This window comes from Siphateles boraxobius, unplaced genomic scaffold (assembly GCF_051911475.1).
Source record: "Siphateles boraxobius isolate OS27281-9 unplaced genomic scaffold, OSU_SipBor_1 25, whole genome shotgun sequence".
NCBI classification, from domain to species: domain Eukaryota; kingdom Metazoa; phylum Chordata; class Actinopteri; order Cypriniformes; family Leuciscidae; genus Siphateles; species Siphateles boraxobius.
The window spans coordinates 16475788-16499557 of record NW_027508866.1 but is presented as its reverse complement, the minus strand read 5'-3'; the positions used below and the strand labels follow the sequence as shown (position 1 = coordinate 16499557).

Here is a 23770-nt window from a genome sequence, read left to right as displayed (position 1 = left end):
AATAAAAACAAAGTTTTGTGCTTTTCGCCAAATAAAGAAAAACAAACATGATGTGCGTTCTGCCTTCTCTCTGTCAGTTAAGTCCATTCTGAAACGCGTCCGAAAATTAACTGTAATTCCGCGAATACTTGTCATACAGGCACGAGTGTTTTTCCATAATGAAGCTTGAACTCTCTTCTTTTAAATGAATTAATTTATGTAAAAAACAAATATTCTCAGTTTATGTAATCTGTATGAAAAGAGAGAGATGTCAGTCTTTTTCTTTCCAGCTCATTATACCTGATTACGCGTTAATGTGCCACGCCCACGGAGAGCGCGCGGTATTCAAACGCAAATGATCTAAGGCAAGCCATTTAAACATGCCAACGCCCACCAGCTGGATTATAAAACACATCGTGTTTAGTAAGTATCTTACTACAGCTGTGTACACAGCGTATCCTTTCGCTGTGAGGAATAATACTATCTAATAACCCTGGAAAATGTACCAGAAGTGCTGGTAGTTTCATTTCGAGGAGCAACGGATCCAGCTGATGTAGTAAGTCATTTATTCTTAAGTGCTTTGTTCTAATCGCGAAATTGAATAGTGTCTGACTGTAAACAGCATTAAATATGAATTGCGTGTCTGTGTGTAGGCTAAATGATGAATGAACGGCACAGGCGCGCAAACTTTGTTTACTACAGTTATACAGCGCGTGTCTGCCGTTCATTCACTCTCGCACCTACATTAGTAAACGTTATGTTTACATGAACACATCCAAACTATATTGCTATAGCCTATTAAGATGAGTAAAAATAGACTGAAATATGTTGAAATAAAATGTCTGTATAAGCAACAAACTGCAAATTCACATGTATATGCTAATATATCATACACAATATGTTACAGACTAAATAGGAATGTTTAGACAAGATTTTGTGATTAGTTTTGGATATATTATAAAGTTTTGACTATAAAAAAAGAATACTGTCACATTAAATAGGTACGCTTTTGTTCACCAATTTCTGCTCATAGTTAAATATACTATAGTATGATGTTTTGTCAAAAATAAAGTATGTATATTGAATTATCAACTAAGATGTTATTATAGTGTTTGTTTCAATATTCAAACGAATGAATCCTTACCCTTTTTTAATACGTAAGATAAAATGTATACTTTTTACAAAGAAATACACTTGAAATATTGTTAAAATTGTAATTGTTGTTGTAATTGTAACCTATTTGTAATTGGTTACAATTTCTAATTGTAAAATATGTATATATAGATAATTTATTTTGTCCTTGCATTCTTTGGGATCCTGTGACACACCTGTGTGAAAGGGCTAATTAATATGCAGCTCATTATGTATGTGGCACATTATCCGGCCTTTGTCTTCTCAGGTGTGGACACGCCTCCACACATATTGCCTTTCCAAACAAAAGGTATCTTATAAAATTTAAATAAATGTATTGTTTTGTGTAAATGATTAGGCAGGATGATTTTCAAATCATTTTGAAGCAAAAATTCTAGGCAACAACACTCATTAGTCAAAAGTCTTGTGGACTCATAGGTAGTATGTGTTTTGTGGCCTTATTTCAGACACTTTAAGTTTTAGTTTTTTCAATAACCACGCATAAACATTATTCTCTAAAAAATACAAACATGTACATACATGTTGCTCACATATTACGGTAGCCCCGTTTGTGCTATATAGAGTGAATTTACACCTTTGCCATTAACATGTTTATAAATAACTGAAAAAAACACAAATGTCAGAGCATGTCAGAACACCTCAAGGACCCCAAAAACCCCTTAGACCTCAGAGGGTTAAGGCTGACAGCTGGTGAACAAAATCGTTTGGTGTAGGTGATAATCCTTTATTTTTAAGCTATTTGAAAATGAACTATTTACATTTTTAAGATCTTGTTCTGATTATACTTTCTATTTGGTCCATGTCCTATAGTACATCTTTACACCAGTGCCCCTCACAAAAATATAATCTAGCATGGTTTTATCATTAGTAGACCCTAAATTGGGAGTAAATAATTTCAATACAAGTATTTCAGTCAAATGTAAGTTATGGAATATTTCATGAAAAAAAAAATCAACCCGTGGCAACAGTTTTAAAAGTATCCCAATTCCGTGGTAAAACCATAGACTTAGGAACTTTATAACCAAAATTGGCAAAAATTATGACCGTTTCCAAAAGATTTCCTAAACACTCCAGTTGTCTGTAATTAGCTAGAAATTCAGCCCCAAACCCACACCATTGGTTGAGCTGTTGCTGTGCCAGGCTGGTCGGGATTCTCAAACAAACAAAACCAGTGTTGAAAACACCTCAGCATAGCGGTTTACAGTATTTTAGAATCGAAAAACTGCACACAACCTTTGAATTCCTTAATTTTTAGCCTTGGAATCACTGGGTAATAACAAAATGTAATTGACAACAACATTTTCAGACCTACCTGAAGGTTAGCGCATGTGGAGAAAACACATCCACTGTCTATTTGCTTGACATCATTGGAGTTGATGACATGTTTGGTGATGATAGCCGGTTGCAGATTGGTCCGTACTGATGGGACTGCTGACAGAGACTCCGTGATAGGAACTAAACCTGCATCCGTGCCATAACCAAATGCATGGATAGCGTTTCCTGCACACCGAAACAAACGGACACATGTGCAAATAAAAATGTTAAAAAATCATGCATAAAAAGGCCATGAAACTTTCAGGTAGGAAAAAACAGACCATCTGCAAAAGAGATCACATGCCCGTAAGACATAGCATTTCTCATTGATATGCCATCAGGTTAAGCCCATAAGGATGGCTGTTCATGACGTGAGTCGTTAGGTTAGGTGAAATTGTATCTCCACTCACTCAGGCAAGTGTTCTCTCTGAAGTCTCGGAGGAAGGTCTCGCACTCAGCTTCGTGATTTCCACTGCCTCGACAGCCACACCAAGGGGAAATGGTGATGTTGGTGTGGCTGGCATCCACATAGTTTGGAGTCACATCTGATCCTGTAAGGCCAAGGGTAGAGATTCTCATAAATATTCATGAAATGGGAACATGCTGGTTTATAGGTCTCACTATCTGGAGTATAATGTGCTGTTTGGCTCAGTATAATGGCCAGAGGTTGTTGGTCTTCTCTCTTCTAGAGATACATTTGTTCATAGCATGACCCTGGATTTTTAACCCTCCAGGATTTATTCCAAAAGGCTAAAAGGATGCAATTAAAATAATTCTCTAAAGGTTTGCAGTCCTAATTTACACTAGACGTAGTAATTATTTTAGATAATTTTTTTGAAAATTCACACAGACCCACGCACATGCGCGCACACACAAACACGCACACACACCCCTTGTTTGAATTCCCCCAGCCTTCATCGGTTCTCCTGTTCTTTATTATCTTTCTTAAAAGTAAAATTCCTGATGCATCACTTATTGAAACAGCCAAAGAAGACAAAATACATGTTCCAAACAGTCCATTAAAATGCAGTTCCAAATTCTTATTATTGCTGAGCAACAGATTTTTTCCATAATCACTCACCAATGAGTCCAACGTAGGACACCAGACAACCGTGGTAGTTATCATTAGGACAGCTTGTTATTGAATGTGGTGTCGTCTGGCAATTCATGTGGAAGTCTGCCAGCCTGGATCTAGTCCAAAAACAAAACAAATTATAGAATTTAAGAGGCCCATAACATTTTTAGCACATTTTACTGAAAAGGATTTAGATGCATGCCTGAATAACCCAACTAGTCTATCTATATATTTATAAAGCAGAATTACGGTGCATGACGCTATAGAGAGCATGGATTATCATCCATTCAAATAACCGCCGTCTGTACTTCCTCTCTACAAGGTGCTCCAAGAGTCAAACTTCTTTTGATCAAGCTATAAAGGAAGATTTATTCTTGCAGCTATTTATTGCCGCCGCTACATCCGCTATCATTGGTGCTCAAATATACAAGACAGAAACAATATGCAGCAGTGAATGTGCAATATGAGATGCATTCTGTCAGGCCTAACTAGTGTCTAGTGGGGTTCCAATTGAAGGCCATTTTCTGCTCGACTCCATGCGGTATTTCTCCAACTCGAGCAATCTCCCTCAAACAGCCTCTTCCTAGGGGGTTATGTGCATTCAGCAACAGATTGCTTCAAGCACTAGACCTGCGGTGGGCAGGGGGTCACATTAGTACTTATTCTTGAGTATGAACTCTCTCCCCGAGCATTTTGCACACACAAACTCTGAATAAAAGCACGATACAGCCTTCCCTCAAATAACGCGAGCGAGAATGAGATCTCAGGCTTGGCGCCCTCCTCCAAAGGCCCTGATTAATAGTGAATCATCCTTTGCAGCACTATGAACCCCTGACTCACCAACTCAGCTACGGTGTGAATATTAACTGAACCGTTCTTACAGTGGGGTCCATAGGTGTTGCCAGCAGGGTGTTTACCTCCCAGAACAAAGATTGTTATCTGCTTCGTTCTCATGGGCACTGGCCGAAAAGGTCATCCTTTCTACTCTGCTTTATTGACATGGAAATGGATGTGCCTCTGATGCTTTTTGTGCTGTATATTCACCCCAAGCTTTATCTCTAGATAACTGAAACCGTGACTCACAGCAACAACAACAAAAAAACCAGCAAGGTATGTAAAATCAGCAATCAAGGAGCGGTGCATGCTGATGAGACACAATCCAAAGTGGACGGCTCTGAAAGGGCGAACTGAAGTGCTCCCGAATTATGGCAATAGCAGTTCAAAGATATTACTCAATTATGTTAATTCTCAACTACATCATAGCTTTAATTTCCAGAGCTGAAGTTTAAGACCTTGTTTACATAGTGCAACTAGCCGAGACTTTGGAGGGTTGTTACATGGGGTCAGTTGTAACCGTCAATTTAAACAATATGAAGTGAGAAGTGAGATACACTGTCAAATACACATGACACACTAAGACTGCACAAAATGGGACACTGTATAAGCGTATCCTTGATGGATAAAAGTAGTAATGTCAAATATTGTGGCAATTAAATTTACTTGTTCAAAATATTATATATATAAAATATAAAACAAAAAAACAAAAAAAATATTATCTTGCCACAATCGTATCTGTTTAAGTCATTTTAAGGCCACTGAAGAAAAGTTTCATGTGAATTCAGCATGTTACCTCACTTACTTCAAGTTCTATGCAGAGATCATGAATATTCTATCAGTCTATGTAAACTTTTATCCTCACTACGCGTTGGTTATGCGGTGATGCGCTATGAAATGATTGCGTGGCAAATTAATTATAATAGTAAAGCCCTATAAAAGTAGGGCTTCCCTAATAATACAATAATATTAATAATAATTTAATACATAAATTGGAAATCCTCAATCTTCTTATATTGATAGCTGATGCTTGTTTTGATACACGCTATTATGGTCTATCGCGCATATTTCACACGTACAGTGTGAGCAGTCAAGCCACAGCTCCATGATCGGACCGTATAGTGTGAGCACATAAATCCTGAGCTTTAGCTTTACATCGCATGCGATCTACTCGTTCAGTGTGAGTAGGTACCTTGCTGAAATCGCACGGAAATTGCACAGTGTATGCCCGTCATAATATTTTCAGACCTGGAATCCAATGTATTTAGGGCTATTTATTAACAATAATTTATTTGATTTGAATAAAACCAGTTAAAGGTGGAGTGTGTCATTTGTAAACCACCAAAATTAAAACAATGATTGTTGTCAGACATGTTCCCAAAAAACACTCCCCCATCTGCTATCGGTCATCCAGAACGATAACCCCGCCCCTAACTCATACTATTGGTTGAGCTGTGGCTGGGTCAAACTCAAAGAGAGCAATGTTAAAAGCACATGAATTTATTTATTTGTGGGAATCAATTTACAGATTACTTGTGGGTCCCCCCCACCACAAATGGCTAGGATAGAAGAACATTTTAACATTAAAAAATTACAAACATCTCCTTTATTTTGGTTGATACATGAAGTATATTTTTAGATGACAAAATGAGGTTATATGGTGAGGTTTGAGTTTTTTTGAATGGCAAAGCAGGAAAGATGAACACGGACTGCCTTGTTTTTCTATTAAACCAGGAACATAATAACGATGCTTGCCTAAATGAACGGATCCCTCAGTGGAGCTGATGATTTACATTGTTAATTACATTCTGGCTGGCTCAAGGAAGCAGAATAGATATGTGTAAATGAATGCCCCAGGTAACAGGTTTGCAGGGCTGGAGTGTTAAACCTTCATCATCAGCATTACTATTACCCGCTGCCCTCAGGAGACATCATCAGCCCGCTATGTCATTCAGGGACATCTCTAAACGGATGTCACTCTCTCGTTGCCAAACATCCTGTGCAGAAATCATCCAATCATTCTCTAACTGGAGTTAGTGAAAGCTGTGGTGACTTGCAGATGATGAACAAGGGTTACAGAAAAATAATTACCGGGTTTGGTTTTTAATTTCTCTTTAAACAACTGATTGTCAAAACGGTAAGTCAGCTGAATCTATCAAATGAATGCTTTATTCTAGAGCTGCACGATTTTGGTTAAACTGAAAATCACGATTTTTATTTTATTTTGCTTCAAATAGAGATGATGATTCTCCACGATTCTGAACAGAAAACTAAATAAAATAACACATTTTACTAGAGGTTCTGACAAAATATTCATACAATTCTAATTTAATTAAACAAACTATAGAATATGTCACATTGACGGTACACAAATGTTCGTATTAAACTATCTCACCAAACATTCATGTTAATGAGATTTTGTGAGATTTTGTTAATGCGAGATTGATTTTTGCAAAACATATATAATCTGATATTTTTTTTATATTAAAAAGACATTGACTTTAAATTGCTTCAGTGTTGTTTAGCTACTTTTTTGTTTTCTTAAGTAAAAAGTAATTTAACTGCATTTTTGGTGTGGTGACAAATCAGGTCCTCTCTCAAAATCGGGTCTCTGTTAGGACCCCAAGCGATCCCATTGGCTCCAATTACTTTTAATAGTTACTCTCTTTAGCGCCTGATTACAATTCCTACAAAATCATGTTATTATAAAAGCGGTTTGAACTATGTTATAATGACCATTAATGTATTAGTATTAGACCCGATTTGTCATGACAACGGCTTTGCCCAATGATTTTGGTATTTATATTGAAAGTGAAAGTGACACGTGATGGCCAAGTATGGTAACCCATACTTGGAATTTGACCTCTGTTTGGATTTAACCCATCCAAGTAAGTGCACACACATTAGGAGCAGAGTAGTGAGTAGTGAACACACAGACACTGCAAACGTGGATACACACACCCGGAGCAGCGGGCAGCCTTGAGTGGCGCCCAGGGAGCGATTGGGGGTTAGGTGCCTTGCTCAAAGACACCTCAGTCATATTCCTGCCGGTACTGGAATCGAACCAGCAACCTTTGTGTCACCAGTTCAACTCTGTTACCATTAGGCAATGACTGCCCCACATATTGACAAGTAGTGGCTGCCCCACATATTGATATTGACTGCCCCACATATTGACACGTAGTGGCCTGGAAGATGAAGTTTTTTTACTAATCACTGGTGCCTTGCTTCAAAGCTGTTAGTTTTATTATTCATTCTGTCTCAACTGTCTGGTGGATTGCATATATGCTGACCCAAACCATCACGCTGGACAACATAATGTTGCATCTGAATTATTTTTGCTTTGTTTAGACTTGGTTCTCTCTGCACTGGCTAAAAATACAGTATATAAAGTAAAGTATTTGCAAGGCTGGTCAAATGACGTAGAAATGGTGGAGCCAATAAGTTGGTGACCTGCTCCATGCAGAATAAACTTTGTTTTAGAAGACTAATATGTCTGAGAGTGTAAGAGTAAATTTATATTCTTTCATTGATTATTTTTAAGTGTAAAACTATTTTAACTTTCACAAAATTACTGAGTGTACCTTTAAGATGAAAAATATGTTTAATTCTTCAGCAGCATATCATTGTTGCCCAGTCATTTCCTAATTGGAGTTTTTATCACAGATGACTTAGGAACAGATGGTTTGGGTTCTGGTCCTCTTCATACTCTGGCCTCAGTCCAGCATGGATATCCACAAACAATAAACAGCACACATTTAGACAAGCAAAGTATCAAGGCCAAATATTTCAAGAATGGAATTTTAAGGCGTGTCTCTTCCTTTTTACACTTCATTTGAACATGGTTCTTCATGTTCAGTGCACTTCAACTTTAGCATGTCCTTTCTGACATTTTTCTGACACTTTTCTGACACACCATTTAGCTTGTTCACACTTGTAGTTCAGTTCTCTTGGTTCTTTTGGTACGGGCCAAAAAAGAAAATGATACATTTAGTCCTGGTACACTTAGCGCTCAGACCGTCATTTTTAACACTGAACCAAAAGATACCAATACCCCCCACCCCATACATACATATGTCAGTATATGATGGAGCTAAAAACTCTTAAAGAGCTTATAAAATGTGTGAAGTCATAAACGAAGATCTGCTGCAAGGAGACACGGTTCTGATGCCTGTACCGAACTGTGATGGGCAACACTGCGACTATGATGACAAATATGACATATATAGGATTGTCTCGGCCTGCTTGTTTGGTGCGCACCAGGGTTCAGATGGCAGCGTTCACGGTTATTCAAATGAGCCGCTCTAACAGAGCAATCGTACCAGAGTTCGTTTTATTCTAACCACACCTGCCAAGTGTAAACACACCTTCACACTAGCACTTTTGGTGTGCACCCGGGTTCGATTGACGTCAGAATTCGATTCGATTGTTGCCTTCGGAACTCGTGAACTGTACCCGAGTCTGCATAAAAAGGGTGGTCTGGGTCTGGTACGGTTTGTTGCTGATATAAACGCGTATGATTTGCTGCTGTTATTGAATGTGTATGATTCGACAAAACTGTGTTTATATTTAATTTCTGTTTGAATTCAGCAGAAATAGACTTCTTCGTTCTTTAGAGCATTTGCAGCACATTCGCGGCAGATGTACGCAAGTGCAGTTATGTTTATGCTTAGATAACAAAACCAAACGACCAAAAACAAAAATATAAAAGTGAGGTGAGCAACGCTATGCACTTTGCCACCTTCTCCTGTGTCGTCGTTACCAAAAAACGGGGTAAACAGCTTTGATGATGCACCACGATTCAGACCCAAATAATATAATGTGAACACAATCCTGTGAGGGCAAGGGGAGGAGGGAGCAATCGAACTATATCAACACAAATCTATGAATCACTGTCAGAAAAATTGTGACTTAATTATTCTATGACACTGATCAATAATACCCATTCTTGCTGGGTTTACATGGCAATAAAATGTTAAAATAAAAAGTTAAATGAAAGAGAAGCATTATGACTGGTATTTAAACTCTAAACTTTGTACCTACTTTTAATTGGATTTACTTCCTGCTTGTGCATATTTTTACGCTTGTGTGGATAAATTAGTATCTTTCTAAGAAGTCCGGAGGTCCAGCGGGATTCAGGACCATGACCATTAAGTCTAAGAAATAAGACCATGAATCATTTACACAACTCCTGCAGGCACACTGAATCTAATATCCATGTCACCTGACTAAAATAAGAGTCTACGACTGGCTTTTTCAACATTTAAGCTTAAGCCAAAGCTTCATATGTATGGTAGCTTATTCAAAATGGTTTTGGACACTGTCAAAAGCTCAGGTAAATCTTATTTCTGTTCAGGTATGGCATCAAAAAAGCATCAAAGAAGTATTTGAAATGTATCAAAATGCACCATTAAACATTCAAATAAAAATTACATTTTTGTAAATACTTAGTGTTAATTTAGAATGGTATGGTCTTTTGCTACAGTAGATTACATATCTAGGAAAATAAAATGATTGCTCTTCTTCACATTTACTTGTCAACATAAGGATATTTTATCCTTCGGAGACCCAGCAAAAATGATATATTATAGGATTAGGGTTTGGTTTAGAGTTAGTTGCATGTAATTATGCATATTTTATAGTTATTACTATAGTAATTACATGTAAAGTGTAACAAGGACACAGCAAAATAAAGTTTTACCTTAAAATTATATAAAGAGGACAATAAACAATGTCTTTCTTGTAAAATAATACCCTGATTTGAAAACAAACTATATTTTGGTAAGCAATAAGGTTGGTAGGTAGGTAGGTAGATGATAGATAAATAGACAGACAGACAGACAGACGGATGGATGGATGGCCGGATGGATAGATGGATGGATGGACGGACAGATAGTTAGTTGGATAGATAGATAGATAGATAGATAGATAGATAGATAGATAGATAGATAGATAGATAGATAGATAGATAGATAGATAGATAGATAGATAGGCAGACAGATAGATAGGGCTCATGTCCTCTTTAAGATTACAAACTAAATGCCCTTTACAGAGGAAAAAATAAATGGCAGGGTCTCGGAAAGTTATTCAAGTCAGGGATAACAATACATGAGTGTTTCTGTTTACTGTATCTCTCAGCCTGGCCACTTCACTGAGTCAGTTCTGTTGTTGGATGTCCTCCAGTCTCCTGCTATGGGAGATTTCTGGAGGCTATGACAGATAGAAAGGGCAGCCAAAGACCTCAGGTTGGCCTGGTGGGGGCCCTCACTTTTCTCTCAGTTCACAAATCATACAGTGTTGGAGGACAAAGGGTCTGGAGCCCAGTGGCCATTCGTGTAATAAGAGCCAGAGTTAAGGATGCAGTAAGCTTGTTAAATTCAGGATGGATAAAATGTCATGCTTGCACACATTTCCCTCACCCTGTTGTTTTCTGTTGGTTTGTTTTATATATTGGTTATTCCTACAATGCAGTACATTTTTATGCTCCCACCAAGCATGTCTTTAAAAATTTTGATAAAATACTACATTGTTTTTAAATATTAATACTATCATATGAATTTTATTGTAAGAAAAATATAATATCAGTTATTATATTATATTAACTTAAAGAAAATATAAGTTATTTAACCCTGTAAAGCATGAAATAATACATTTTTAACAGAACAGTTTATTGACGCTTTAGACAAAATACGTTTTAGACAAGCTTTAATCATAAAATATGTTTTATGTTTTCTAGCATATTGTATGATGCATCAGGCTTTTATGGCACATATTGTATAGTATGATATATACAAATGTGGAGCTCATACTAGAGGAGGAAACTTCATCGGAACGGAATGAAACTTGATTGATTGATTCGAAAAAGCTAAATTAAATTAGAGGTTGAAATCAGGTTGATTCATCTCTGATAAAGCATTTCTGTTAATTTTTGTTAATTTTTATTTAATTTTGATGTTATGTTTAACAAAATGTATTTCTCTGTGTTCAGTAAAATTAATGCAAAAACTGACACTTCAAATCAACATTTCACCAAAAAAAAAAAAATCTAAGCCGTGACAAAAAGTAGTCTAAATAAAACTTAATAAAAATGTATGTCTAAAAACAACTAGATAATTTATAAGCGTTTTTATATGGAGCTATACAGGAATCTAGTGGTTACAACACAGCATTACACAAGAAATATATTACAAAAAAAAGAAAAAAAAAAAAAAACATTTCAGGTGTTTGGTCACTTTTGACAGCGAACAACACGAGTGTGACTCCCAAATGAACAATACCAGAGTTTTATATTTTTTTTACAAAATTGTTTAATAGGTGATGTATTCAATATCACTTTTCATCCTGTTAGTTTTTTTGTAGTATATACCTTTAACCCTCTGAGGTCTGCTATCGCGACGGCGCGATAGCCTAGATTTTTTTCTTATCAGTGCAAAAGAGACTCAAAATACTCTGTTGATTTTAATCTTATTTGTTAGTGTTATACATCATTCGATCCTGTTAAGTGTGTATTTTTTTGTGTATACTCACGATATAGACAAAGTATTGTGCTTTTAGTCAAATAAAGAAAAAAAACACAATGCGCGTTCTGCCTTCTCTCTGTCAGTTAAGTCCATTCTGAAACGTGTCCGAAAATTAACTGTAATTCCGCGAATACTTGTCATACAGGCACGAGTGTTTTTCCATAATGAAGCTTGAACTGTCTTCTTTTAAATGAATTAATTTATATAAAAAAAACAAATATTCTCAGCTTATGTAATCTGTATCGAAAGAGATAGATGTCAGTCTTTTTCTTTCCAGCTCATTATACCTGATTACGCGTTAATGTGGCACGCCCACGGAGAGCGCGCGGTATTCAAACGCAAATGATCTAAGGCAAGCCATTCTACATGCCAACGCCCACCAGCTGGATTATAAAACAGATCAAGTTTAGTAAGTATCTTACTACCGCTGTGTACACAGCGTATCCCTACGTTGTGAGGAATAATACTATCTAATAACCCTGGAAAATGTACCAGAAGTGCTGGTAGTTTCATTTCGAGGAGCAACGGATCCAGCTGATGTAGTAAGTCATTTATTCTTAAGTGCTTTGTTCTAATCGCGATGTCTGTAAACCGCAAAAAGACTGTTTAAATATGACTTGCGTGTCAGTGTGTAGGCTAAATGATGAATGAACGACACAGGCGCTTCTACAGTTATACAGTCTACATTAGTAAACATGTACATGAACACATCCAAACTATATTGCTATCCTACAAAGATGAGTAAAAATAGACTGAAATATGTTGAAATAAAATGTATGTATAAGCAACAAACTGCAAATTAACATGCTAATCATAAACACGATATGTTACAGACTAAATATGAATGTTTAGACAAGATTTCGGTATTAGTTTTGGATAGATTATAAAGTTTTGAATGTAAAAAAAGACTACTGTCACATTAAATAGGCTTTTGTTCGCCAATTTCTGCTCATATGTTAAATATACTATAGAATGGGATGTTTTGTCAAAAATAAAGTAGGTATATCGAATTATCAACTAAGATGTCATAGTGTTTGTTCCAATATTCAAACCAATGAATCCTTACCTTTTTTAATACGCATGATAAAATTTATACTTTTTACAAAGAAAGAATACACTTGAAATATTGTTAAAATTGTTGTTGTAATTGTAACCTATTTGTAATTGGTTACAATTTCTAATTGTAATATATATATATATATATATATATATATATATATATATATATATATATATATATATATATATATATATATATATATATATATGTATATATATATATATATAATTTCTTTTGTCCGAGGTCGCATTCTTTGGTTCCCAGTGACAGCTGTGTGAAAGGGCTAATTAATATGCAGCTCATTATAGGGCTCATTATCCGGCCTTTGTCTTCTCAGGTGTGGACACGCCTCCACGTATATTGTCTTTCCAAACAAAAGGTATCTTATAAAATTTAAATCAATGTATTGTTTTGAGTAAATGATTAGGCAGGATGATTATCAGATCATTTTGAAGCAAAAATTCTAGACAACAACACCCATTAGTCAAAAGTCTTGTGGACACATATTTAGTATGTGTTTTGTGGCCTTATTTCAGACACTTTAAGTTCAATTTTTTTCAATAACCATGCATAAACAATATTCTCTCAAAAATACAAACATGAACATACAGTACATCTTGCTCACATATTATGGTAGCCCTGTTTGTGCTAAATAGAGTGTAATTACACCTTTGCAATTAATATGTTTATAAGCAACTGAAAAAAGCACAAATGTCAGGGCATGTCAAAACATCTCAAGGACCCCAAAAACACCTTAGACCTCAGAGGGTTAACTGAAATCAAGTTTCCTTGAGTGGGACCTGGGATTTGCCCCGGGTTCGTTTGACTTCGGTTCATTCTCACTGCCAGTGATTTTCCGGAATCAGAGAGTGCGTTCACACACAACCCGTAAAAATCCCATAAAGACACGTGACATCGATGTGACATGTTATGTCTCAGCACCGTCTATAGTTTGCTTATGAGCTGCGAAAACCACGCTTGTGGATTTTTTTCTCTGATTCGATCATAAACTAGCGCATTCAGACTGTTTCACGCTGGCGAACGATCCCGGCTCCAGCGCTATCATTACGACACAGCGTTGATTGCTGCTTTTGTTCACAAAGCGTGCGTTCCGGGACTGAACACGGCAATGTTACTTGGTCCCCAACCCGGCATCGATTCAGGCATCAATCCTGGGTTGTGTTTGCATTCACACAGAAGGTGTTCTGGCAATTTCACGGCAATTTCCCGGGATCAACGCGCTGTGTGAAAGAGGCTTAGGTTCAATGTACAATTCTCTTTCGACTCATCATCTGTGACGTGGTGCATGACAGCGTTGTTCCACAAGTGCTTGCTTTTTGAGTGCTTGTCGTCATTTCAATTGAAACAAAACATGTCCATGTAAATGTGGCTAGTGTTGCATTTCATTTAATACAATCTCCAGTCTTGCAATTCAGTTAAATAGTGTTTGTGACTCCTAACTTATTTTTTAAGTATGAGCAAGACGATTCTAGAGTTACTTTTTCTTTCAATGCCTTTCAAAGACAGGTTTGTGTTCAGGCAATCTCTTGTAGTCCCGTGTGAGCGTTGATGAAAGACGCATGAATTGGGGAGAGGTGAGCTCATTTGACACACAGCCAATCGATTTTCTCGTAGTTCACCAAACTAGGTTAATTAACACTCCCCACTAAATAAAACATCTATTCTAAATGTTAGTAATAGACTACAAGTGTTCACTGGTTGTGTGATCGGTCAATGATTTTTGTTCATTCTACATTAAGACATTATGTGATAAGACAGGGTCAATACATTGCATGCTTGGATACACTGTATACTGATCAAATGTTATAGTCAATGCAGTGCTGCTACGAGCTGTCTGTCAGCATGAGTGTTTGGGTCAATAATATGCTTCTAATAGGTTGTGTGTCCTTGGCTATATAGATTGCATATCAGTTACATCTGTAGTGAATTGCTTTTTGACCACCTACTGATTCAATCTCTACATTGTTTTTGAGCATATGGATCTCCTGCTGACCCAATGTTTGTAATCCGTGTTCAGTATATGAATCACCTACTGATCCAACCTCTTTTCGGTTTATGCTGTCCATTCAACAGCGACTCAATAAGTAGGTCTTTGCACTTTTCACAAAATACCTCAGGGTTTCTGCATGTTGGGGGCAACAGGAGGACAGGCAGGACATATCTAGCAGCTCCTCCCCTTTTTTAAAATAGCCAATAGCGTTTTCGTTTATTTCACAGCTCATCCACATAATTATGCTGAGGAAGTGTAGTTTAAAAAGTGTAAGTTATGTTGGGGCATGGCACCGGTGTTATCTCTTCTACTTGTCAGTGCTGTTTCTAATGATGTCGAACTGTTTCTCCTCATAATCTCCTTAATGTTGCTTTAAAATAAGGCATTTTGTGTAGATATCAAATGGGGCAGATTCGTTTTGTGGTCTGGGCCATCTCGCACATATGATCCGCTCTGTGCTATCGTGTCTCTGAACCGAAGAAAACTGTGTGTGTGCTGCGGTGGTTCGCGTGGCAACGCAACACCAGACTTGATTTACCCCAATAGAAAGCATATTTACACTGTCTAAATGATTCCCTATCCCCTATATAGTGCACAATGTGTCATTTACCATATAGGAAATAGTAATTGTGTGAAAAAGTGACTGATTTCAGCCTCAGCTTCAGCATCTATGTATAGTATAGGGGGCTTTAGCAGCTCATGGCAGTAAATTTAGATATGGCAGATTCTGGGTCTTAGCGCTAGTTTATGATAAACATTTTGGAAGCTTTATATTACTTTATATAACACTTTTGGCAGAGGTCTAGTGTCTTTGGGTTATTCAGCCTGAGAGTGGGGTCTAATGTTGATTGACATACTTTAGTACACACGACACGCGCATAGAATTGCCTTAAAGTAGCACTCATTGAATGTTGTTTTAGAATATTACAAGTTGTGGAGGAATTCCTTTGAGGAAAAGAAAGTACTGTCTATTAGTATCATAAAACATGCCTGCCAAAGCCATGCGCTAAATTTAAATACATCCTGGTCACGCTATGATTTAAAATAGTATAGAAAAACTAGGGCTGCCTACGACGAAAGATTTTTCTAGTCGACTAGAAGTCATTTGTTTAAGCAATTAGCAAGTTGCGCTGAGTTTCGTTTAGTTTCTATGACACACTCAAGTTCACTGAGACCAAATCGACAGAAGCATCATTATTTTACAAAAGCACAATGTTTTGTTGTTATTGTGATTACGCCACTTCCGGAGGAGCTTAGTATCTGAAACTAAACGACTAATAAAATTTGGGTTGACAACACCTCTTCTAATCGACTTATGTTTAGTTGACTAATGGGGGCAGTCCTAAGAAAAATCCAAAAATGGTTGTTGCAGAATGCTGAACACATTTACAATTTATTATTGATTCAGTTCTTATAGAGGTCTATGTTTTGGATGAATAGCCCAAACAGATGAGCCACGGCTGGTTAGGGGCAAGGTGCTTCAGATTGTAGAGAGCATTTGATTGGACAGAAAGTCTGCTGAGAAGCTGAAGTGCAGAGTGATGTCATCAAAATCATTGGTGCATATTGGTTTTTGAAAGCTTATATCTTTTTAAATGCAAATTTTGTCATGGTTTTGGAGGACACTAGCTTATAGACAACCTTTATGCTAACATAATCATACTAAAAGCCCAAAAAATTTGTTGGATATCATTGGGACTTTAAAACTTTAAAACACACATTTAATCGATTATCAAAATAGTTTGGTTGAAGCCCTAGTGAAATTTGTTTTGTTTCTGGTGCCGTGACCCGGACGGGATAACCTTACCTGCAGAGCGGATCTGAACGGCAGGTCCTCCTTAGCTCAAGGCAGTTTGGTTTTGTCTTCTCTTCATATGAACACGCAGGCATGATGGTTTGCCGGCGACGTTCAGCACACGCTTTATCCCGACAGGAGCAGAAGAGTAACGGGTAGCTGAATTCCGTTTGTACGCGGTCGAAGAACTGCCGCAGACCTCTGTGACAGCGTTTTCGGTTACAGGTTTCATGAGTTTGCTGAATGGGAGTTGCAGGGTTACAGGTGGCCATGAGTGCAGTGCGTTGTTTCTTGCAGGTGTCGTTGAGGTTGCAGGCCTTCGTAGCATCCAGGCATGGGTTGCAGGGCTTGCCTGTGTCAGAACACAGATTCCCTTTTGCAGAAGCGGAGTCCATGGCTGTCGGCACAGATAGAGAGAAACAGTGAGGGTCAGCATGCTTGGCTAAACAGAGACAAACCAGATTCAAGTGAAAATACATATTTAAATGTTTCTACTCAGGCAACATACTGTCAGGTTGCTTCTGCTTTTGGACCTGCAAATGTCAATGCTCATGTATTCTTCTAATAAAGGTATTTTGCAAGGCACATATATGAAAATAATCAAGACAAGCACATTTATTAAATATGACCCTAGCTGGGCATGTGTCCTCCAAATTAGCCCCTTTTCACATCTCAGTTAAAAAACCATAACATATTATGACCTTTTCTGACTCTTTGATAAGAGCTAACATGTGCTATGATAGCGTTTTTCATTTCAACATGCACAGGCGGCTTCATGGTAGTCAGGATTTTGTCCTTTGAAGCATGTTTAATGAGATTTTACCCAATGAGAACTGCTGGATAAGCCATTGTTAGAAGTATTGGTTGGTTCAGTGTGAAATAGCTCTGGTTTTTGAAATCTTTTTTGAAAAAATCTTTGAAAGATTTTTGAAATCTTATTGAGATGGCTTTGTCATTGTCATGCTCCAGGATGAGAATCATGCCACACTGGCAATATTTAATTGTCTACAGTTTAAGGAAACATTTACCCAGGATTATTTACCTTTTTATTTTAGTGCTTTTGTCTCAGGTTCGGCTGTTTTAAAGCTGATGTGAATGCTCTTTACAGTCCATTCTGACTAAAAGTTTAATTGAGAATCGGTTGCATCTTTAAAAAATTCCAAAACATATTTTTTTTACTTTGTAATGTTTAATCAAAATGTCATAACTGCATTTTGTTTATGCGGTTTACAGCATGAAACATGCAGTGTACTCCGAATCCTGAATTAAATATTTTTTAACTGATTTTTTGGTGTGAATCAGTAACATACAGTATACAGCATGACCATGAAGTCCGATTTTCAAACAAATTAACTTTATGAGCCGATTCATTTTAGTGAATTAATAACAATGAATAAATTAATGACTCTTCTGAACCCTTAGTGATTTTAAAACTTCTTCTACATCCAGTATAGTCTGATTCTAAAGACCCACTTCTTTTAGGCAAATAAAAAAAACCCACAAATTACATACAGGTACAGGGTAACCAGTGTAGACCAGTGTAGTCTGATTCCTGAAAGCAAGAATGTTTTGAACTATATACAGGTCCTTATCAAAAAAATAGCATATTGTGAAAAAAGTTCATTATTTTCCATAATGTAATGATAAAAATTAAACTTTCATATATTTTAGATTCATTGCACACCAACTGAAATATTTCAGGTCTTTTATTGTTTTAATACTGATGATTTTGGCATACAGCTCATGAAAACCCCAAATTCCTATCTCAAAAAATTAGCATATCATGAAAAGGGTCTCTAAACGAGCTATTAACCTAATCATCTGAATCAACTAATTAACTCTAAACACCTGCAAAAGATTCCTGAGGCTTTTAAAAACTCCCAGCCTGTTTCATTACTCAAAACCGCAATCATGGGTAAGACTGCCGACCTGACTGCTGTCCAGAAGGCCATCATTGACACCCTCAAGCAAGAGGGTAAGACACAGAAAGAAATTTCTGAACAAATAGGCTGTTCCCAGAGTGCTGTATCAAGGCACCTCAGTGGGAAGTCTGTGGGAAGGAAAAAGTGTGTCAAAAAATGCTGCACAACGAGAAGAGGTGACCGGACCCTGAGCAAGATTGTGGAGAAGGACCGATTCCAGACCTTGGGGGACCTGCGGAAGCAGTGGACTGAGTCTGGAGTAGAAACATCCAGAGCCACCGTGCACAGGCGTGTGCAGGAAATGGGCTACAGGTGCCGCATTCCCCAGGTCAGGCCACTTTTGAACCAGAAACAGCGGCAGAAGCGCCTGACCTGGGCTACAGAGAAGCAGCATTGGACTGTTGCTCAGTGGTCCAAAGTACTTTTTTCGGATGAAAGCAAATTTTGCATTTCATTCGGAAATCAAGGTGCCAGAGTCTGGAGGAAGACTGGGAAGAAGGAAATGCCAAAATGCCTGAAGTCCAGTGTCAAGTACCCACAGTCAGTGATGGTCTGGGGTGCCATGTCAGCTGCTGGTGTTGGTCCACTGTGTTTTATCAAGGGCAGGGTCAATGCAGCTAGCTATCAGGAGATTTTGGAGCACTTCATGCTTCCATCTGCTGAAAAGCTTTATGGAGATGAAGATTTCATTTTTCAGCACGACCTGGCACCTGCTCACAGTGCCAAAACCACTGGTAAATAAATGGTTTACTGACCATGGTATTACTGTGCTCAATTGGCCTGCCAACTCTCCTGACCTGAACCCCATAGAGAATCTGTGGGATATTTTGAAGAGAAAGTTGAGAGACGCAAGACCCAACACTCTGGATGAGCTTAAGGCAGCTATCGAAGCATCCTGGGCCTCCATAACACCTCAGCAGTGCCACAGGCTGATTGCCTCCATGCCACGCCGCATTGAAGCAGTCATTTCTGCAAAAGGATTCCCGACCAAGTATTGAGTGCATAACTGAACATAATTATTTGAAGGTTGACTTTTTTTGTATTAAAAAAACACTTATTTTATTGGTCGGATGAAATATGCTAATTTTTTGATATAGGAATTTTGGGTTCCCTTTCAAGGGAACTCGCACTGCGTCAAGCGCTGCGGGAACGCCCCTGCGTGAACGCGTCATGAAGCACTCGTGAAATCAGTCCAATGGCGTGACGAGACGTCATAGGCGGGTGACGTCATTGACCAGGAAGCTATAAAGCACCCCTGAACCAAACCATGTCAGCTTCTGTGTCTTCACAAGCGCTCTATGTGAAATCGTTACTGTCTATTTGATGTGTGTTTGTCTCTGCTATATTATATGGAAAATAAGCAGCAGTTTAAGCAGTGTGTCACTCCTTATCCTCCTTTTATCACGGGCGGGGTACACACAAGCTGTGTGTGAGGTGTTTGGGACTGGAGCATGCCAAGTCAGCCCTCGAGGGGGCTGGCTGCGAGCATTGCGAGAGGCTGACAATGAAAACTCTCCGGTCCCGCCGAGCACTCTTTGAGGAGGGTGTTTTGGCTCGCGTGCCTCAGGGTTCGGGTCCCGCTGCTGCGGAGGCACAGCGGAGACTCAGGTCCTGGGGCTCGCAGATGGATCTGACGGCGGGGTCAGAGACGGGTGATATCTCTTCCTTTAACCGATAGATCAGACGCTTCAGTTTGCGAGTCAGAAGCACACGCTGCGGCTTCTTCTGCTCGCGCTGAAGCGCGGGTGCAGAAGCATTCCAGTTCCGAGGAACTGGATGTTGTGAGCTTTGAAGCAGATGAGAATGAAAATGATTTTGCACTGTCACACACAACCACACACACACAAGAGGAGCTTTTGGAGGTTGTTACTCGTGCTGTTGCTAGATTAAATCTAGATTGGCCAGCCGGTGAGCAGAAAGAACGCCAAAGATCCAGCAGTAAATTAGATGAACGATTTCTGCCACCCAGGTCTCAACCTCCAAAGCGGGGTTTACCGTTCTTTCCTGACCTCCACACTGAGGTGTCAAGGTCATGGATTAGACCTGCATCATTTAGAGTATTTAACTCAGCAACATCTGAATACTCGATTATAGTACGGTTAAAAGAACACGGTTATGCGGCAATGCCTCAGGTGGAAGAGACGCTTGCGAGCTATCTCTCCCCTGAGTCTGCATCGTCGCTGAAAGCCCCGCAGCTACCCACTAAGCCCGTAAGAAAGACATCGGGTTTGGTGGGTAGAGCATACTCGGCAGCAGGTCAAGCGGCTGCCAGTTTACATACTATGGCGGTCTTACAAGCATATCAGGCTGATCTGCTGAGAGATATAGATGATGAATGTGAAGAAGTGGGGAGAGAAACGATAGCGGAGATCAGGAGGGCAGCTGATCTGTCTCTTCGAGCCACCAGGGAAGCGGCGCAATCCATCGGCCGCTCTATGGCAGCACTGGTGGCTACGGAGAGACATCTCTGGTTAAATCTGTATGACATTAAAGAGAGAGATAAAAAGTTTTTGTTAGACGCTCCTGTCTCTCCTGCTGGTCTTTTTGGTCCAAGAAGCAAAAAAGCAGGCAGCTGCGTTTCAGAGGTATCTTCCCCGAAAAAGCTATGTCTCTGGGGCTGCTGGGCGGGAGCAGCCCAAGTCGAGTATGCACTCCTCCTATAGAGCCCAGCAAAAGGTGAGCATGGCTGCCCATGCATGGCCCCTCAAATAACACCAGAGGCCAGCCTCGAGAGGCTGGTTCCCTTAGTAGATTTCCTGGCAGCGTGGAAACTTCTGCCAAATGTCTCAGATTGGGTCCTGCGTACAGTGGAAAAAGGGTACAGAATTCAGTTCGGGTCATGCCCGCCCAGGTTCAACGGGGTAGTACATACGGTAGTAGACTCCGAGCAGGCTCTGGTGATAGAAGGAGAAGTACAGACACTTCTGCAAGAAGAGGCTATAGAAAGGGTTCCTCCCCACAGCAGAGAGTCGGGGTTTTACAGCCCGTACTTCTTAGTTCCCAAGAAGGGTGGGGGGCTACGGCCCATTCTAGATCTGCGCCAACTAAATCGAGAAGTAAAGAAATTCAAATTCAAAATGCTTACGTTGAAACAGATCATGTGTCAGATCAGGTCCGAGGACTGGTGTGTCACAATAGACCTAAAGGACGCATATTTTCACGTCTCCATCCTTCCGCAACACAGGAAGTTCCTCAGGTTCGCTTTCGGGGGCGAAGCATACCAGTACCAGGTTCTTCCGTTCGGCCTAGCACTGTCACCCCGCACGTTCACAAAGTGTGTGGATGCAGCTCTGGCTCCCTTCAGACCCCAAGGGCATCCGCGTGTTAAATTATATAGACGACTGGCTCATCCTGGCCCAGTCGGAACATCAGGTGGCTCAGTCCCGAGATGCTGTGCTAGCTCATATGAAGACGTTGGGGCTAAGGCTAAACGTAAAGAAAAGCGTGCTAATTCCATAACAGAATACCACTTTTCTGGGCGTAGTATGGGACACAAACACCATGAGAGCCCGTTTGGCGCCCGCCAGGATAAAATCGATCCTGGATTCCGTGCGCAGGGTAAGAATAGGCCAGTCACTCACTGTAACACAGTTTACAGAGACTTCTGGGTTTGATGGCAGCAGCGTCCAACGTGATTCCTTTTGGCCTGCTGTACATGAGACCCTTGCAGTGGTGGCTCAAAACCAAGGGATTCTCCCCGAGGGGAAATCCGTTTTGCATGATCAAGGTCACGGGGCGATACCTACGTGCGTTGGTGATGTGGAAAGATCCTTGGTTCTTGTCCCAGGGTCCGGTGCTGGGAGCTCCTTGTCGTCGCTTAACACTAACGACGGATGCTTCCCTCACCGGTTGGGGGGCGACCATGAGTGGCCGCTCAGCTCAGGGTCTGTATGGCCGTGGCACTATGGCCGTGTTTCGGGCACTCAGACACTTTCTCCCAGACCTCAGGGGCCACCATGTGTTGGTTCGCAAGGACAACACAGCGGTGTTCTCCTACATAAATCGCCAGGGGGGTTTACGATCTCGCCGACTTTGGAGGTTGGCACATCGAGTTCTGGTTTGGGCCCAGGGGAAGTTGCTATCAGTTCGAGCACTTTATATTCTGGAGTATATGAAAAAGGCGGCAGACTCTTTGTCGAGACAGGGAGTGGTGCCGGGGGAATGGAGACTCCACCCCAAGGTGGTGGAGCTCCTTTGGAGCCGATTCGGGCAAGCTCAGATGAATCTGTTTGCTTCTCGAGAGAAAACGCACTGTCCCCTGTATTATTCCCTAACACACCCAGCCCCCTTGGGGCTGGATGACATGGTACTGACGTGGCCGAGGCTACGGCTGTACGCCTTTCCCCCTCTGGCATTACTACCAGGAGTTCTGGAGAGAGTACGCCGGGACGGGGTTCAGCTCTTATTGATAGCCCCATTCTGGCCGGGTCGAGTATGGCTATCAGACATTGTGTCTCTCCTCGAAGGTCCTCCGTGGGAAATTCCAGTCAGGAGGGACCTTCTCTCCCAGGCGCCAGGGTCAGTGATTCACCCGCGTCCGGAGCTATGGAAACTGTGGGCCTGGCCTCTGAGGGGGTTCAGCTCGTAGACTCAGGTCTCTCTACTGAGGTAGTGGAGACCATGTTGCACTCCAGAGCGCCTTCTATGAGGAGGCTTTATGCCCTAAAATGGAAAGTTTTTGTTGCTTGGTGTACAAGCCAGTCTGTGAATCCAGTTGACTGCCCAGTTGGTTCAGTACTAGATTTCTTTCAAGAAAAGTTCTCTTCGGGGTTCTCCCCCTCCACCTTAAAAGTATACGTGTCAGCTATATCTGCCTATCACGTTCCTCTAGAGGGGGCATCAGTGGGGAGACACCCATGGGTAACTCGCTTCCTTCGTGGTACTTTGAGGCTGAGGCCTGCGGCACGCTCAAGGGTGCCGACTTGGGATTTGGCCATTGTATTGGAAGGCCTAGCCCTGGCCCCCTTGAACCCATTGAAGAGGTGCCAGAGAAGTTAAAAACTCTGTTCCTTCTGTCTATCTCTTCTCTTAAAAGAATCTGGGATTTACAAGAATTGTCAGTACCCAAGGAAGGGTACGTGCCTAAGGTCCCCACTAATGTGGCAGGT

The 23770-nt window shown here is 40.0% G+C and overlaps 1 protein-coding gene and 1 long non-coding RNA gene across 6 annotated transcripts in view; one reads left to right on the top strand and one right to left on the bottom strand.

Annotated features, from left to right (window-relative positions):
* Positions 1–23770, top strand: part of LOC143750108 (uncharacterized) — a 204810-nt gene that overhangs the window by 82553 nt on the left and 98487 nt on the right. The gene's annotated exons all lie outside the window — the stretch shown is intronic.
* gfra2b (GDNF family receptor alpha 2b) overlaps positions 1–23770 on the bottom strand; it is a 76738-nt gene that overhangs the window by 7989 nt on the left and 44979 nt on the right. For both annotated transcript variants that reach the window (XM_077242942.1, XM_077242943.1), the window contains exons 4-7: positions 16753–17137; positions 3527–3636; positions 2856–2996; positions 2444–2631 (exon numbers count right to left, since the gene is read on the bottom strand). In XM_077242942.1, the coding sequence (XP_077099057.1) occupies positions 2444–2631; positions 2856–2996; positions 3527–3636; positions 16753–17137 (824 nt within the window). The remainder of the gene's footprint in view (positions 1–2443; positions 2632–2855; positions 2997–3526; positions 3637–16752; positions 17138–23770) is intronic.